At 40.8% G+C, this 17,949-nt stretch overlaps 1 protein-coding gene across 1 annotated transcript in view; it reads right to left on the reverse strand.

Moving 5' to 3' along the window:
* The window catches only part of ablim3 (actin binding LIM protein family, member 3), a 63,843-nt gene that overhangs the window by 17,698 nt on the left and 28,196 nt on the right, over positions 1-17,949 (reverse strand). Inside the window, 8 exon segments of the mRNA XM_034689885.1 lie at positions 1,567-1,693; positions 1,841-1,870; positions 6,671-6,742; positions 6,850-6,908; positions 7,031-7,118; positions 11,243-11,336; positions 11,464-11,590; positions 14,152-14,267. Coding sequence (XP_034545776.1) covers positions 1,567-1,693; positions 1,841-1,870; positions 6,671-6,742; positions 6,850-6,908; positions 7,031-7,118; positions 11,243-11,336; positions 11,464-11,590; positions 14,152-14,267 — 713 coding nt within the window.

Consider the following 17,949-nt stretch of genomic DNA (forward strand, 5'->3'; position numbering starts at 1 on the left):
GGCCACAAACAGCCCAAGTTGATCTGAAGTGGGCCGGACCAGTAAAATCAAAACATAATAACCTATAAATAACTACAACTCTAAATTTTTCCCTTTGTTTTAGTGCAAAAACAGTACAAGTACTTTCTGGAAATGTTCACATTTAATGAACTATCTTTCTACAGAAACAGCTGTTGTATTTTTTGCCATGATGAGTCTCCTAGTGGGTGGAATATTTTTACTCTTTAAGCCCTGAAACCTGCTGCGAACACACCAAACACACAGGTTACCCATTCACCTGACACAGAGTGTTTACTGCAAAGAACAGAGATTATAATAATGAAGAAGGTAAAGTTGATTATTTTGGACCCCTCAGCTCCAGCATGAACTGTTCACTTACTGGACAGTGTTGTATGCAGGGGTGTAGTGCTAGTGTTAGTAGTTACAGAGTGCACCTGTAACGCATGCCATGTATGGTAAGCAAGCGTACAATATGTGGCTCCTTTCGAAGATTGTGGATCCACCATTCCTACTGTGACAATTTACATATATGTAAACTTTATTGCTAATTGGATCATCTTATAGTGCTCTAAAAGTCTTCCATGAATCTCAACCAGATTATGCAAACAGCAAGTAATCCATTTTCTCACTTTGAGAAAAAAGTCCCTGAGCGTCTTTCAGGTGTGCTCTGTCAGCACTATGATTTATGCGACCCCCAGAGGACAAATTTGAAATAGTAGTTACTTTTACTAAAAAATTGCAGTTAATGTCTTTGTAATTTTTTTCACTTTGCAAAGTCATTTCGCGTGCCAGATTGGAACCTCTGGCGGGCTGGTTTTGGCCCACGGGCCACATGTTTGACACCACTGGCCTAGAGAGTTAAATAGAAACCTCTTGAGCAAGTGCTCCGAGCTCTGAGCTCATCCATGCAGCCCCTCATTTTGACATCCCTCATTAGTGCTTGTCTATAAGGTCCTGTTTGTGTGTGTTTGTGTATACTGGGGCCTATGAGTGAGTCGTATGTTCGAACAGCGTGAAGAGATTTAATTTTCCCTCTGGGAGTAACAAAGTATCAAATATGTTTTGACTATATATAAATTAAATATTCTCTCCAACTGATAACAATCTGATCCTATATGAATTGATAACAACTCTCAGTATTTTTAAGACATGATAACATTTGAGCTTTCTGAACATGATGTCACAGGAAAATGACCATCTTGTGTATATGATCTAAGCAACAATTAGTATCTGGTTAGCTTAGCTTAGCTTTGTTTGTGCACAGCTAATTTGTTATTGTCTGCTAAGTTAAGCTAACAGCAGTATATTTAAACCAAACCCATCCTATCATTTCAATATCAACAAGAGAACAAATATGCATATTTCCCAAATGCTAAATCATTCCTTTAAATTACTTAGCTTGAGTGGATTAATTTAATAAATAAACTAACTACACAGACACCAGATAAGTGGTTCAACTTTGTGTGAAGTGCAATTCACATTAAGCACAGCATGAATTCTTTTTAATAGCCTGATGTCAAACTGGATATAAGCAGAAAACTGGGAGCTAACACCATCTGCACTCACCAGGGTAGACATAGTGCTGCGGAGAGCGAGGCATGATGGGTGACATGCCTTGACGACTAAATGTGGGCGAGTCAATAAAACCTGGACTGGAGCATCGCCTCTGCCTCATGTCCAGGCTGTCATAGTCCTGAAACGAAAAATGGGACATGGTCTAGGTGAAAGAGGAACAAGGGCAACAAGGAGACACACAGTTCAGTGACAATATGACAACCTGTTGACATGTTTAAACTCGTGCTAAATACTCTGACTCTGACGGTGGAAGGGGAACTCTTACCTGAGAATAGGGGGAGAGTGTCCCAAGTGACTGAAGAATCACCAGAGAAAGAAGAGTTATTTTGTGTAATGTAACACACACGGTAAGTACAGCACAACCATATATTTGATATCATGTATTTAGACATTCATTTTTTCTTGTGACAAGTTAAAAGTTTTTTATACTCTTCTACGTATGGCCATCTTTCTAATTAATCCTCTAAATAACAGCAATGTACAGCGGCACCAACTTTTGGGGTAGCCAGTTTTTTGTTGGTTAAGAGCGCAGTCGCTTTCAGTTTCCTAAACAGAGCAACATTCAAACCAAATTACAATGGCTTATTATCAGACCAACATGCCTTAGACTAAGACTAACATGGCCTCAAGTTTGTTTGTGTTTTACAGAGCATAGATGCTGGGTTTGAAAATGATAACTGCACCAGGTGGAAAATAGCAGTGACAGTTGTGCTGCTCACCACAGCTTTTATGCTAATGTAAGATACGACCCTGAATCCGTCCTGAAGTTGTTTCTCTACGAGGTTAGAAACATTTCTTAATCCAGTAGGGGTCAATACGTTTTTGTGAAAGAAACTAATTGGAAAGCATCAGGCTCCCCCCCTTATTCTTTTTTTATATAATATTATCATGCTAAGATAATTATCTGCTGCTTCTTCGTTATGTGCTTGTGTGCTGACAATCAAACAAGTCTAATATGCAGCACTAATATGATGCATTATTTCTTTATTTCTGAAGACTTCAGGGCAGCACAGAATATCAACCTTTTTAAAAGACACTAGCTTTGCATTTTAGCTTAGTTTTAACTGAGTTATACTTTATTCATGGTTACTCTATTTACTTATTGATGAGTATATTATAATTTCTGCCTGTTTTATTGAGACTTGTGAATCTGATTTGCTTAATTATTCTGATTTTGTGTTTTATTATCTTATTTGTTTCATCTATCTATTTATTTTTCCAATTTTTGCTTCTTGATTTTGAACATTTTGATCTTACCTCAAGTGTTTCCTCATTATGAACTTGTGATAGCACTTCCTCAGTTCATCAGTGTTTTTGAGTCCTTTGTTAATTTATTGTCCTTTGTTTGTTGCTAAACATTTTGTTTGTTTGTTTATTTTGTTTGCTTGTCTTAAATTTCGCTCATTAATTGGGTTTTAATTGTTCATTGACTTTCTGTCTATGTAAAGCACATTGTGCTCTATTTTGTTGTTTGAAAAGTGTCCTACAAGTAACGTCTGATCCATTGCTTGCTTGCTTGCTTGATTAATTGACTGATTGATTGACATAAGACACTTACCAGAAACTTGAATGATTTCTTTTTTGTCTGAAGACAGCAAAATCCACAAAGCAGTAACTCCAAAAAGTGAACACTACTACAGGCTCATCATTTTAAATTTTGACAACATTTAACAGAAAATTTTAATTTTGATGTGAAACAAAATTATTCTTAAACAATATGTCAGAAATGCTCTTGTAATATTGCTTCTACTAAGATAAGTTGAGGGGCATGGGGGCCTCGTTTAACTTTTCAAATTGAGGAAGGTTTACTTTGGAAATCACAAATGAATTCCAAATTAAAACACTCAACTTTTTAAATTGTCCAATCAAATCAATATTAAAAAAAAAAAAGAAAATAATGAGCCTGACAATACTACATGGCTGAGTTGTAATGACAAAACAGATTTCTTGTCAGAACAGCTCCATCTAAAAGCTGCGCAGTGTTTCTCCTGAAACAGACCAATGATGAGGTGAGCCCTTAGTCTGGCCTGGAGTGTGTAGCAGTAGTACCTCCCCATAGCTGTAAGTGTCTAGCCTGTCATCAGGGGTGTATCTGTGATAGGGCTGGTAAGAGGAGGATATGAGGTCTGGCTGCTGGACCTGGTATATGGCCTTGACCCTTGGCAGGGCAGCTAGGTCCTTATAATCTAGGATCTCATTCTTCACTCTGGCCTGGAGAGAGGACACACACACAAACACCCACCGAAGACAACAGCAACAAGACCCGACATCAAACACATGGACGATGCACAGAAACAAAGCAGAATGAAAACTCCATCAGTGCAAGACAGCAGCTCATGCAGCAGTGAGAGAAAGAGCTGATGAAGCACACGCAAGATGCATGCATGTGCATGTGTGTGTGCACTCATCAGAAGTACACATGTACGCTGCACAACCTGACAGCGGTGTAAGTTGTTGACCTTCAGGGGCTCAGCATGTGTGAGAAAGGGAGCAGAGGAGCAAGAAAAAAGAGAGAGAGAAAGAGAGGAGACAGTATGGACGAGAAGCATGCTTACACTGCACTTCTCCCTCATCCATCACCTTAAACAGAAAGGTCATTGATTATGAGACGAGAGCTGAGCAGAGAGCAGTGACTCCTGCAAGCATGCAGACAACCCTCGACATGCTAATACAGCCAGCATGCAGCAACACTCAGCAGACTGCCAAGCAGCACAGTTGGACACAGTGGTCCAACTGTAAAATGCCTGAAGCGACTACACCTTCAACTACACTACTCTTGTTACATAGCTGGTCTTCATCATGATCATTTTTTTTTACATTTATTTGCTTATTTGGAGTTTTTTATTCACTAACCAGCTACGTATGATTTGGTCATTTGAAGATCACAACATGTCTTGGTATGTGGATTTAAACTAGACCAAAGAGGGTTAAAGTGGGTTAAAGACTGAAGGCCTTTTTGAGGTATTAAATTACATTTACCCATTGTTACATTTTTACAATTAAATAACCCTTTTTTACGTAAAACAAAAAAAGAAATATTCTTGTAGCTGATAGCTATTGTTTTATTATTTAAGACAATACCAGTGCATTTAAGAGACATGGCCGCAGAATACTAATCACAGGGGAGAACTGTTAAAGTAAAAAGCCTAAGGCCAAAACCCTGAGGAAGATCATCCTGAAGTCAGTGTGTGTTGGGCTGGTGCAGTAATAATGCTTTTATTTTTTTCATTTTTTACTTGGGGCACTTTATGTGCTTTGACTTTTTAAAGATTTCTCCCCTTTCTTGAAGACAGTATTTAGCCAACGAGTAATTAAGGAATAAATGCTTTGTCAGCCGGATGTCTACAGAGAGCCTCTTTTACACATCAGGTGCTCTGCTTGAAAATGTCCCTGCATTGTTGATGGGTTGTGTAAATGCTAAAGGCTTGAAGTTTTAAACCTTGACTTTATGCTGACCTGATGAGCAAATGCAGGTGATAGTCTGGAGCATTCACCTCAAGCGAGTTAGTGGAGTGATGGCGTTGTATACTGGAGTTGACCAGAGCTGCATGTTGTAGTGATAACCCAGAAAGAAAAAGAGAACCCTGCTCCTGCAGGCAACACCTAGCTGCCCCTCTTTCCACCCTACTTAAACCAAATTCGTTGTTTCGAACTGTTAAAGCACCTCTGACCCGCAATTTATCCTGGGAGCATGTGCTTTTATCATTGCTGAGTATGCTGCATTACTATAAAGTTTTGTGTTTGCAGGTTTAGATGAGTTTGATAATAATAATTCAGCTCTACTTTGTTGTGCTGTTACCTTCCGACAAATGTATCACCTTAAAGTCCTGTTGTGGTCGACGTGGATCATGGATATGTGGCTATTTTGTAGCTGTTAACAATTACATCCATTATTAGTGAGTATTTCTTATCTATACAATCTTTTAAACAGTTGGGAGTCCGTACATGGTGTTGTATTTTGAAATTGAGCGCATGTTGCTTGTCATCCTCGTGCCTGACTGCCTGTCCAGGTCTAGATTTCTGTTTAGCTTGCCGCGTGCTAGGCATGGACTCCGTTGAAAATAGACTTGGCACGTATCTTTAGTGGAGTGGTGCAGGGGCATGCTCCCGGGTAGAGCTGAGACGCACTTGACACTCCCTGTGTGAACATAAGCATTGACTACAACGGGAATTAATTGGCTGTGCAGTGTGCAGCGCTGACGTGACAGAATGCCGCGCATACTGTTTAAACTGGACGTAACACAATCTCCCACTATGAGGTGCATTTGTGAACAGCACTTCCTGAAAATATCAGAACAAGAAGTTATCTAGAAAGTGTCAGGAGTTCATGAGTGAAAGAGGCTCTAGATAAGGAGTCTTGTGGTCTTGATAACTAAATGCTAACACTAGCATGTCTCACAACTTCAATGCTAACATGCTAATATTTAGTATTTTGGGTTTAGACAGTTAACATGTCATTTCTAATCAAAGTACATTCTACATCTGACTAATTATTTCATGTTTTAAAGTTACAGACCAAAGGAATAAACAAGTTTACATTAGTTGACCTGATGGTGCCTCTGAATGAAATGTTCATGAATTAGCGATGTTTTCAGGAGTAATCCAATGAGGCCTACCTGTCAAATTATTTTTCCATCTTTAGCCTTTTTTATGAGATATTGATCAAAAAAAGAATTTAAACTTTTTATCAGGGCTACAAAAAAGTCAGGGAACACTCAAGGTAGACAGCTTCCTCTGACACTCAGTTTAAACCCACATTTTGTACAGTTTTAATCTCTGACATCGACAGAAGTAGATTCTGGATACAGATGATTAAAGATGATCATCCAAGATTTAAAAAAAAAGATCTCTAATATGTTTTAACAGCAAAATATAACCCTTTATGTTTTCTGCTTCTGTATCACTAATGACATCAGAGGAAGACACAGACAGGTGAACAGGCCAAGGGAGTGAGCAGCCTCTATAGTTGGTGCTGAATCATTCAAGCTTTTAGTGAGTGCTGGTGTTTCAGGTGCAGTGACTGTGCTTTTTTGTTGAGTTTGGTGGCAGTTGGAGCTTAAAGTGAGAAAAAGCTTTAAAGTTATAGTCTACTTACACATATAACTCTACTGGGAGAGCCTATGGAGGAGCCAGGCGGAGAGATGGAGGCCTCTGACAGGCGTCTGTGCTGTGAGGCACAAACAGACAAAGGAAAAAGACAGACGAGAGACATTCCAGTGATGAAATTACAGATTTCATTTTCTTTGAACATTTTCATTTCAAACTCTATCTCACCCTGAGTCTCCTCTCTGCCCTCGCCGCCTGCTTGCATAATGGGTGCCACACATCACATCCTGAGGAAGAGTCAGAGAAGATAGATTGGGTGTTCCCACATGCCATTCATTCATCAACATGGGCATGTACTCTTAAGTGTGTGTGAGTGTGTGCACAAATAGCTGTATTAGTAAGTTTTCACCTGTCAGGTACATCTCCTCTCCTTCTTTGAACATCAGGTTACAGCGGGAGCATCGTGCGCAGGTCGGATGATAGTGTTTTCCTCCGGCCTGTGAGAAGAAGAGGAAGAGAGGAGGTGTGACTGAACATAAATTATCATCACAAACAGCTTCACACAGTGTGGGCTAATCTACAAACCGTACCCCCACCTTGAGCAGGTCATTAACTCCATATGTTTTCTATTGTATATCACCTGACCAGCAATGGCCTCAGAGTGTATTGAGATATTATTCCTTAGCCTGGAGTTGCTTCATTAGCTAACAGCAGTCACATGACAGCCACCACCCATTTCTCTGCACAATAATTAGAGCAAAGATCCCTGTGGGTCATTCTTATGGGGGAACATGGGAGTCTGTGTGAGTTGAGGTGGCCATTTAAGTGAAGGACACACGAGTGCGACACATGTCCTTGGACATACAGAGCACCCCGAGGGATCACATCCAAACACACGTGGTGCAGGTGAGACGGACACATTAAATGATGCAGTATGATGTCACTGTGTCCATTAATGCAGCCCAGTTCACAGTCCTGATGTGTCCCAATGTGTCTCTGCATTGCTGAGGTGTGGTCCGGTCCTGTCACCTCTGCCTTCCCGTCAAACCATTAGAGAGTTTCTATTTATAGCTGTGTGTCTGTGTTTCACCTGAACACTCCCATCTTTTGTGTGTCTTTTTCTTCCTCCCTGACATGCCTTGCTTTTCATAAAACTAACATTTGTATGTGATCTGCAGAAAAATAAGACATTTCTGTCTGCCAATAAAAAGTATGCTTATTAATTGTATCTAAGGCACGTCTTAAGTAATCTCAGCTCTGCCTGTCTGTCTCAGGTTTCTTTGAAAGGGAAGCCAGCCTGAGGATGCAGCCTCTCAGTCTCTTGCTTTCCAAGCAGCAGAGCGTTTACCGTCTGTGTTCCTGAGGTATCAGTTGAACAGCTGCTGTTACCGTTTCTAATGAGGCCCCCCATTCTCTATGGTGGCATTAATAGGCTGCTATATTTATTAGTGAACTCAGACGCCAAGGAAGGAAGGAGGAGGAATGAAGTGAAACTAAAGAAAGGAGATTTTATGATCCCTTTCTTCTGCTTCCTGTTTTTTATTTCTTACTTGCTCTGTCTGTTCTAAAACTTCTCATTAAAAAAACAACCTTTGCACTAGAAATGTGATCTGAAGCAGAGCTCTGAGAAACAAGCCTCATCATCAACACAAGAGCAAAAACACAGATTATATCTCAGTGTGTAAGAGAAAATAAATCAGAATGACAAAAGTGCCAAGCAACTACAATGATAGTTAAATAGACACATCACACAGACAACTCTGTAACTTCATGACTAAGCATCTATAGAATTGAAGCTCCTGTATTTTGGCACATTAGAAAAATGTTTCTCAATCTCTTCGGTAATATTTCGGTAATATTTATATTTTGTGCTGAGTCCGCCCTCACAAACGCAAAATATGTTTGGCCAAAACAAATAACCTGTAATGAGAGTTACAAAATGATACTATGCAATCCATGTCTGCTTTACTGAACAACCATGTTACTGAAAACTACTTAATGTGCACATTGTTCATGAAAGTTGGCTAATTTCTCTCTGAAAGATTGAGAATCTTGAGATTTAAGAATCTCTCTGTTCTTTAGTGGCTCAATTAACAATGAAATCAACTTCATTCAAAAGTAAACAAGAAAACAATCACTTGAACAGGTTTTTGTTTGGTGAGTTGGACAATGAATCACGTCAGTTAAAAACTGAATATAAAATATAAATATGAAAAATAAAATATGTCTCATAAGATCACATTTCAATGTTTTGCTGAACTTAATATAATATCATTACTTAAGTCTCCTATAACTTAATGTTTAACTTTATCCAAGGAATCCTTTGAGTACAAGTAACCAGGGGTGTGTCAGACTTTTTTTGACTGGGGTGGCCCAACTGAGGCACTGAGTCATGGAGGGGGGGCATCAATAGTTTGTGCTAACACACACACACACACACACACACACACACACACACACACACACACACACACACACACACACACACACACACACACACACACACACACACACACAAATAGACACACACACACACAAATGAAATCATTTATTTACCATATGAGTCTCAACAAAGGAAGATTAAGAATGACCTGATGTCTGTCAGTTCAACATTGTGCTCTTGTGGTATTTGACTGACTGATTCTACTCAAAAGTATTTGTAAAGTATTTTTTTACAACTCTAAGTACCAGCAAAAGCACAAGGTGTTGATTTAAAGACAAATAAACCCACTAGCAGCCTGTAGCAGCACAGTCCAAATAACTGATTTCAACAAAAGTCCTGCCTCTGACAAGGCAAATAGCCTGGTGTAGTTTAGGATATTGGGGTGGCCAATCAGATTTCAAGGGGGCCATGTCACCCCTGCCTGCCCCTCTGGACACACCCCTGCACATAACCATATTCTAGAAACACTACATTAGACAGTATATCTCCTTTGGAAGTCATCTTTCCATTGTGCACACATTTAAAGTTCAAAAACCAAGCAGCAGATAAATACAGGAGGTGTTTCTATCAGCTGGAGAGCTACAGCTTCATCCACATGTAGATCTCTATGCCATTAGACAACAAGGCTGACCAGGAGGGTACTGTACTGTCTGTGTTTACTCTTATCCGGACTGAGAAATGACTTATGTAAAAGGCTAAGGCATCAATTCCCTGAGTCTCAATAAAGAAAGTGGATTGCAATGTAAGCCAGGCTCTGCTGTAGAGCTGCAAACTCCACACTTTGATTAAAGTTATTGATGAGAAAAAGCAGACCTAATTGAGCCTCTGAAGTCTCACATATTTCTGTCTGCAGGCTGAACTTATATCAAGGGCCAAATCAGCCCACTATCTGTCAAACTGCTCTGAGGCATTAACAGGTGTTTCATATCCTAGATGAAAAGTGTGTGTTGGCAGAGTTTGTAATTCTGAATCTGACTTTCTCTGAGTCAACTCAGTTACCCGCTGCATCTTGAGGAGTCAAACATTATGATATCAAAATCTGACAGGGGAGAAAAAGTGACAAGAGGGAAGAATGAATGTCATGCGTGCAAGCACACACAGAAACTGAGAGAGAGAGAGAGAGAGAGAGAGAGAGAGAGAGAGAGAGAGAGAGAGAGAGAGAGAGAGAGAGAGAGAGACAGCACCACAGATAAAGGCTAACATGTCCCCATGTCTATAAATAGCCCAGAGATGCTGATAGGCAGGAACAAAGCACTTTACACCAGCCATTCTGACAGGCAAAGGAGCAAGGGAACAACAAGGCCTCGTGTGTGTTTGGTGTGTGTATGTGCGTGCGTGTGTGTGTGTGTCTGGGTGTATGTGTGTGTGTGCGTGTGTGTGTGTGTGTGTGTGTGTGTGTGTGTGTGTGTGTGTTTGATAAAATTCTACCACATCTGCTCTCCTCAGGTCCCCACAGAAAACACACTCCTGAGACTCCTCCAAAACATTTAATTAACATCTGCACTTTATCACTTTCATTCATTTTAACCCCACTCCCCTCATCATTTCCCCTTCACTTCTTTCACATACCCATCTTCTTCTGCTTGAGCTCCTTCTCCTCCTCCTCTGCCCTCCTCTCTTGAATGTTTACTCCTGTCTCTTTTTAAACTGCTTCAGTGCGAGATCATGCAAAGTGCAAAATGTGCTTTTCTATCACAGACGAATTTGCCTTCCGTGTCTCTCCATCCATTTTTTCCCTCCACTCTTTACCCTCTGATCTTTTTATAACTCCCTTTTCCTCTCAACTCCTTACACGTTGTTATGATTCAATCTAGCTTTTTTTTCTATCCTCCTGTCAGTGCTTCCTGCTCAATTGTGCTTTGGAGGAAACTGTGAGAGAGACAGTAAATATGCACAAACGTGCGACCAGGCTTACACGCTGCGGCTGAATTTGTTTTGGTGTTAGCTACGCAGGACAAACATTTTTTATCATGCTTAATCTTAAGTCGCTCTCTCCCTGAAGCACAGCACGGCTTACAGGGAGGCGAGGATAAAATGCAACTGCTCCTTTCTGATAACACTGATTACACTCAGTTAGCACAGTCAACTCCCAATTCAGATGCCTGTACTGCTGCAGCATTATGTGCCGCTAAATCTCCATTAACTCCATCCTGTGTTGATATCTTGTCTGTTTCTCACCTCCAGAACTCTTCCGCTGATGTATCTGCTGCAGGTCTCACATTTCACCCCGTACTGGGCGTGGTAATCTGCCTCACAGTATGGCACTCCATCCCTGCAACATAGAGAAAGAAAAACCAACTGCTACAGGATATGAGACATACAGTGCGTCTATTTATATGTCTTTTTGGAGATATGATACCCTATGCCATGAATCTCAGTGTTTGTGTTCACACACTCACTTGCTAATGTACTCTCCTGTGAGGACCATGTTGCAGGTCCGACATCTGAAGCAGCTGACGTGCCACTGTTTCTCCAACGCTAGAAGAGACTGCCCCTGCTTAATCTCAGCTCCACATCCAGCACAATCTGAAGAATAAAATAATTACATGTAGAAGAAAATGAATGAATAGGCAAAGAGAAAGGAAGAGGGGAAGATGCAGACAGACAAAAAGGAAATGTAGAGGAGCAGGGAGGAGAACGAGAGAGACATAGTGAGATGAGGGTTTACAGTAAATCTTTAAAGTCCTCCTAAGAGTGAATTCCACCCTTGTGTTACAGCCACCACCTTAATCAATAGCCACACTACTGCGGGATATTGCAGTGCTGTGAGGCTTGTTCTCTCAACTGTAAGCACTGTTAAACATGATTGAATGCAGGCAGGAAGCAAGTACCACTGTAACAGCCTGAGGGCTCTAACAGTTGCATAAAATCCCCCTCACATGAGGCATGTATGAATCTCTCTCTGTCTGCTTTTCTCTCACAAGCTGTATACAAGCAGACTGTGCGTTCCACTTTCCTCACTCAGATGCCCCAGCAGGCGTTATTGACCAGCAATGAGAAGCAGGACAGTGCAGAGGCTTCAAATGATGCATGGCAGCAGAGTGCCAAAATGCTGGAAAAGGTCAGCGCTCCATTTGTTTTCATTTGGAAGATGTTTGGCTTATCTTAACCTTTTCTGACCCGGTCTGCTGCCCCTGAGAGAAGCCTGCAGACACGAGGGAGGACTTCACTCAGCCCTGTCAGCCAAGACAAACTGTGTTTTGCAGTAAAGAGAAACTGCAGTGTACTGAGTTGGGTTTCTGCAGTCTAAATAAATCTCAACTGTCATTCTGGGGTGATAGTGCTGAGTCTATACAGCAAGGATTTCAACCCCAGACCGTTTCTCCACACAGCTGACTTTCCTCTGAGTCATGATATACTTCTTATTTTAGCAACCAAAGAAAAACAGTATAAGTCCATCTGAGGAAGACGTAACAGAGCTTGTGACAAGATAGTTAAGGTGTGGTTGTAACAACACTGATTAACAGAGAGAGGGATTCTTCTGCAGGGTTTTTCATTTCCAGTAACATGATTTCACAGCATTTGATTTAATCAGCTGTTAGAAGCAAAGTATAATTTATATTGAGTCACTTGGGGGAAAGAATTATGAGTTAAATGTTTAAAATAGGGCCTGGCAGTTGTGCAGTGGTTTGCCCTGTTAATTCACAGTAAGAGGGTTCTTGGTGAATATTCTCTCCACCCAGAAACATGCTCATCAGGTGAATTGGTGGCTCTACATAGCTGTGTGAATGAATGGTTGTTTGTCTGTACATGTTAGCCCTGCGATAGACTGACAACCTGTCCAGGGTGTACCCTGCCTCTCGCCCAGTGAATGCTGGCTCCAACCCACCGCGGCCCCAAATGGGATAAGAGGTAAAGATAATGGATGGATGTTTAAAATTTCAACCTTTGTGGCAGTAGCTTTGTAACTGTAACTGTGAATTATCTTATGAGCTTTACTAATGAACTGATGATCATCATCTTTCCATTCATTACGAGGCCAGAGTTAGCTTAGTGAAGCATCATTACTATAAATATATGAAAACAGATACTTTGATTTTTACTGTTGGTAACCAAATGAACCTACCAGCACCTCTAAGATTTAGTCATGAATACATATCATCTATTTTGTACCATTTGTAAGGAAGTAACTATATGTATTTTTTCAAACCAAGCTAGCAATAAAGCTAAGCTATGCTAGCAGTCTTACTTGGCAATAAAAATAATAAGAATGTGACCAAAATGTGGTACTGTTTCTTTAAGGAGAATCTCTTGATTGAGGTTGTAAAACTGTCTTTATCAGGGGAGAAGCTTCGTCAAACACCAACTGATAATACTTTCCACTAAGTCATCCAAAGCCTGCTCTCAGCCCCCCAAAGTCATCACTTTTTACTGTCTATAAAAACAAGTCTCCACTCAGAGCATATTTGCATTCTTACCCATAAAAATTATGTAGGAACAGTGTGTAAAAGGAAGTGCATAACATTAAGTGTTTGCACTCCGTGTGCCGTCTCATAGACTGCCTCTTCATAAGACAAAGTGATGAACATGTACCTGGGGAGCTGTTTGGGTTTTATTCTCCTGAATGGAGCGATCTGGGGAAGACAGTTACTCACTGCCTCTCCAGCATCTGTTATCACTGCACGGCCAGTGAGCAGCAGTCGGCTGTCTGTGCGCCACACTTAAAAAAATGATTTACTATCAATCACTATTGCTCTGGAAGGGGATCATAGATCCTGCATTATACTGAGAAAGGAGGCCTAGGGTAATTACACAGGATATTCAGGTCAGCTTTTACTCATGTTAAGCAACTATGTAGTGCATTTGTGAAAGGTTTGTGTGCTCATGCTGGAGTCTGTGACCAGATGTGCAGTCAGCAGATAAAATAATCTATTCTCTGCATGTTGACAGTAATGAATGAATTATGTGCCTGTTTGTGTTGCGTAATCCTCAGCTGGCAGATCAGTGCAACAGGTCGGATCAGTGATTTGACAGACACTTCATTGGCTAAATGAGCTTAATAGGCCTCATGGAGACATCACATTAGACATGGAGAACTGTGGTGGCCCTAAAAATATCAGGCGGAGGATGAAGGATGGAAAACTTACGGCTGGGCCCGTGGATCTTGATGGGTTCATTTGGCTTGACGAGTGTGTGAGAACAGTGCTGGCACACGCAGTCCTTTCCGCTGAACGTCACTCTGTCTCCGATGGGGAAGGGTTTACTGAGGGGGAAATAAATAACATACAGACAGGGAGAGAGAGTCAAAAAACAAGCGCACAATAGGAGATTACAATGCCGGCAGTCATCCTGTGTGTTTACATCACATCCAAGTGTACACAGTGTAATAACAAATGGGTGCTGGCGGAAACATGATTGGGTGACAGACAGGCCATAATCCCATCCTCACAAGCTAAATGCAGTCCGACGTCCTCTGTGAACCTGAAAGTACGCTTCCAAACACTTGCTGCTGCAGGTTAATAGGACGTTGTTTGTTGCAGGAGCACCTGGCTGCTCTGTGATTAAAGAGCCGATAATGTGACGCTGCCTCAGGCTTCTTAAAGGCAAACTGGCTCGCTCATTGAGAACAAAAACTTATTAGTGAGACTGTGTGGAGTGCATACTGATCCTGAGAGCCACTTTCCCTCTCAGCCAGTACGCCCACCTCAGTCTGCTAGAGTCTACTCCCTGCACGCCCGTTGCCCCCATGTCACAGCTTGTGTTAAATATGCCCAACTTTACACTCCAATTAAACATGTTTAGAGCTTGGTACAGCTGTTAAACGGTTGAATTCATTGCATAAATCACTTGTATAAGTTATAAAAAGGCTTAAAAACACACATAACTGAGAGCCTGACTGATAATGAGTGAAAGGTGGGTGCTGAATTACCTCTCTGATTGGTGTCACCTTTGCTTGAATAAGCCACTTTCACAGTTATTTTAGTCCTAACAACTATGGTCAGCAATAACAACAAATATAGCCTCTGTCTGTCTGTAAACACTGTAGTAAACTATTAAGTTAGCTAGCTAAATCATTAGCCTAGCATAGACTTCTGCATGACTCCGCACTACTCCTGAGCTTCACCCTTTTCTCCAGATATGGACACTAGGGATGTGCATATACAGGACAGTTCAAATCAGTGATATGATGGGATTAATTGTGATACTCTTTTTAACAGCAGGGGTGCTGTTAGCTTTTGGCTTCCCTTGTATGACGTCATTACGTCTCTTGCGTCAGTAGCTGATAAGAGGCACAAAGACCTGACAGAAGTGGGTTAAAGAAGGCTGCATCCAAATTTATCATACTTTTATTTTATTTTTTATTTTTTTTATCATACTACTAAGTATAACAGATTTGCCAGATTTTTTTTGTTTGAGACATAATCTCACTAGTCAAACTCAGTTGCACCAAAGTTGCATTATGGCTCTACAAGCTACACGTTAGCAGAGCTAATTAGCCAGAAAAAAAACAGCATACCAATCTAAGAAATATGTTTTATATGAGGTTAAATATTTACATAAACAACTAAGTAGCTGTATATGTAACAAAAGTGTGAATGTTGTTGGTGAATTCTATATATGGCCTGACAGGTGTGCTAGCTTAGCAATCGTAGCTCTAAATGAAGTGAAGTCATGTGATGTGGGGATAATGTGCATTAGGATTTTGCAAACAGCATAGTAACCATGAAGTTAGAAGGCAGTATGTAGACACATACTGTTTGAGTATGTAGCATGTCAGTATGTGGTTTAGCAGCAGAGAATGCACCTTCTTGTTTCAAATCAGGAATGTAAAAAATAAGAAACAACAATAACAAAAACTGCATGCAAATAATTTATTTAAAGAAATTAAAGATAAAAAAGGAAGAAGAATTAAGAATTGTAGTGAATCGAGAATTGAGCGTGTCATTACATTTCTATTTGTCACTTTCGGCTCCAAAAATTACCATGACAACAGCCACAAAGCTAAACTTGAAGAATCCTAAACATCAGCTTTCAACATTTTTATAAGCTCTCTGAGTTTGACAAAAACTGACTGCTGAGCACATGACAGCAAACACAACAAAATTTAATTTTATAGTTTCATATTTGCACAATTTTGTCTCTCTCCTCTTTTATAGTATTTTTTTTTTCAAAGACAGGGATTGATTTTTATGACTGAGGAGGATGTGAGAATGAATGGGAAGCTAAAAGGCTTAGGGAAGGCTGTTTAAAAAGACATAGACGGCAGTAATCCTTTTACTCCCCCACCGAGGCCTGGAGCCGGAGCCAAGACCCAAAGGGAGGCTAGAGTCTCCGGCAGAGCTCGCAGTCAGCACACAGGAGTGCAGAGCATCCATGTGCGCACTTGGATGTACAAACCCAAGCAGAATAGAGGTTTGTGTGTTATATACACACACAGGTGTGGAGGTTGTGAGGATGGGAAAGTGTGTTTTTAGGGAGGTAAGAGGACTTGTGTGGAAGTGTTTCTCCCTGGATGTGTGTGTGTGTGTGTGTGTGTGTGTGTGTGTGTGTGTGTGTGTGTGTGTGTGTGTGTGTGTGTGTGTGTGTGTGGTGTGTGTGTGTGGAAATGGCACATACAGCATTCTAGGAATGTTCCTTTGTGCTTTTGTATTATTTAAAAGAGACTTTATCCATACATAAAACAGAATGGAAGAACAAGTGAGGAAGGAAGATGTGCCATCAGTGACGTTTCAACTTTTGAATTATACACAGGAAGGTTTGTAATAAAATCTGTAAATACAGATAAGACCGAACCTATAAGAAAACTGATAAGAAGCATTATTTAGTCAGTGTTTTTATCGTAATTTAACTTCTGACATGTTTCATTTCTTATTGAACCAACTGGCTGGACAGAGCATCAAACAGAGGTGTAATTAGATGTATGAAGCTTATTCTCGAGGTTTGTATCCGTGTCCACTTTCAGGCATGATGAGATAAATCTTTCACATGTATAACCAAAGCTTCCCCAGTGTGCAGCACATTTTAAGCACAGGAAACGCTGGAGAAGAGTATGTTATCTTGACCTTGTCTTTACCTGTGTGTTGCTCTCTCCCTCAAGACACTCTTGCCTTGTCAGCCTTTCTCAGCGCTTTAAAAATTTAACCGTGTTTACATATTTAATGCATGTTTTTTCTTCCCCTCCTTCCTTTTTTTTGGGTAAAAAACTGGCCACAGAAGTAAAAGCTATTTCTGGCTTTAGCGGTGCACCCTCCTGCTTTGATCACCGCTATTTAAAAAAAAAAAAATCTGGCCCTGGTAAGTTGCAATCTGCCTTCATTAGGATGACAAGAGAAAGACAGACGATGATGAAGACGCAACGGAAGATGATGTGATGCGAATGATGATTAAGAGAGGAAAGAAAGATGATGGCAGTAATGATGATGATGAGGAGGAGAAGACAGATGATGAGGAGGAGGAGGAGGGGGTTGGACAAACAGGAGGGGAGAAGCAGAGGAGGTAAAAGGAAGGACTGTAAGCAATGTGACAGAGGGCAGACGGAGCAGGGAGGAAGAGATTCACCCTTCGGCTTCTTGCTGTCTCTTCTGGTTGACTCCACATGCACTGACACACACACAAACACACACATAAATACACACACAGAGAGACATCCCTATCACTGCCAGGACTGCTCCACTGGCTGTCTCTGGCCAGTTGGTGTCGGTTCAGTTTTTTTTGCCCCTTGGCTTCTTGGTATGACTGCTTGTTTATTAGCCAAAGTGAAGACGATATAACACAAACAAACACTGCTCTCTTTCATGAGGAAAGACATGCTTGTGTTTAAACCTTAGAACAAGTCAAAAAGAAAAAAATTAGGTGGAGAAGAAGGAGGAAGAGGAAAATAGAGACACTTGTTCCCACATATTAAGGATGAAAATGCAAGAGGTGCTGTAACAGATGCAGCACAA

The sequence above is a fragment of the Notolabrus celidotus genome, chromosome 8, assembly GCF_009762535.1.
Source record: "Notolabrus celidotus isolate fNotCel1 chromosome 8, fNotCel1.pri, whole genome shotgun sequence".
Classification (NCBI taxonomy): Eukaryota; Metazoa; Chordata; class Actinopteri; order Labriformes; family Labridae; genus Notolabrus; species Notolabrus celidotus.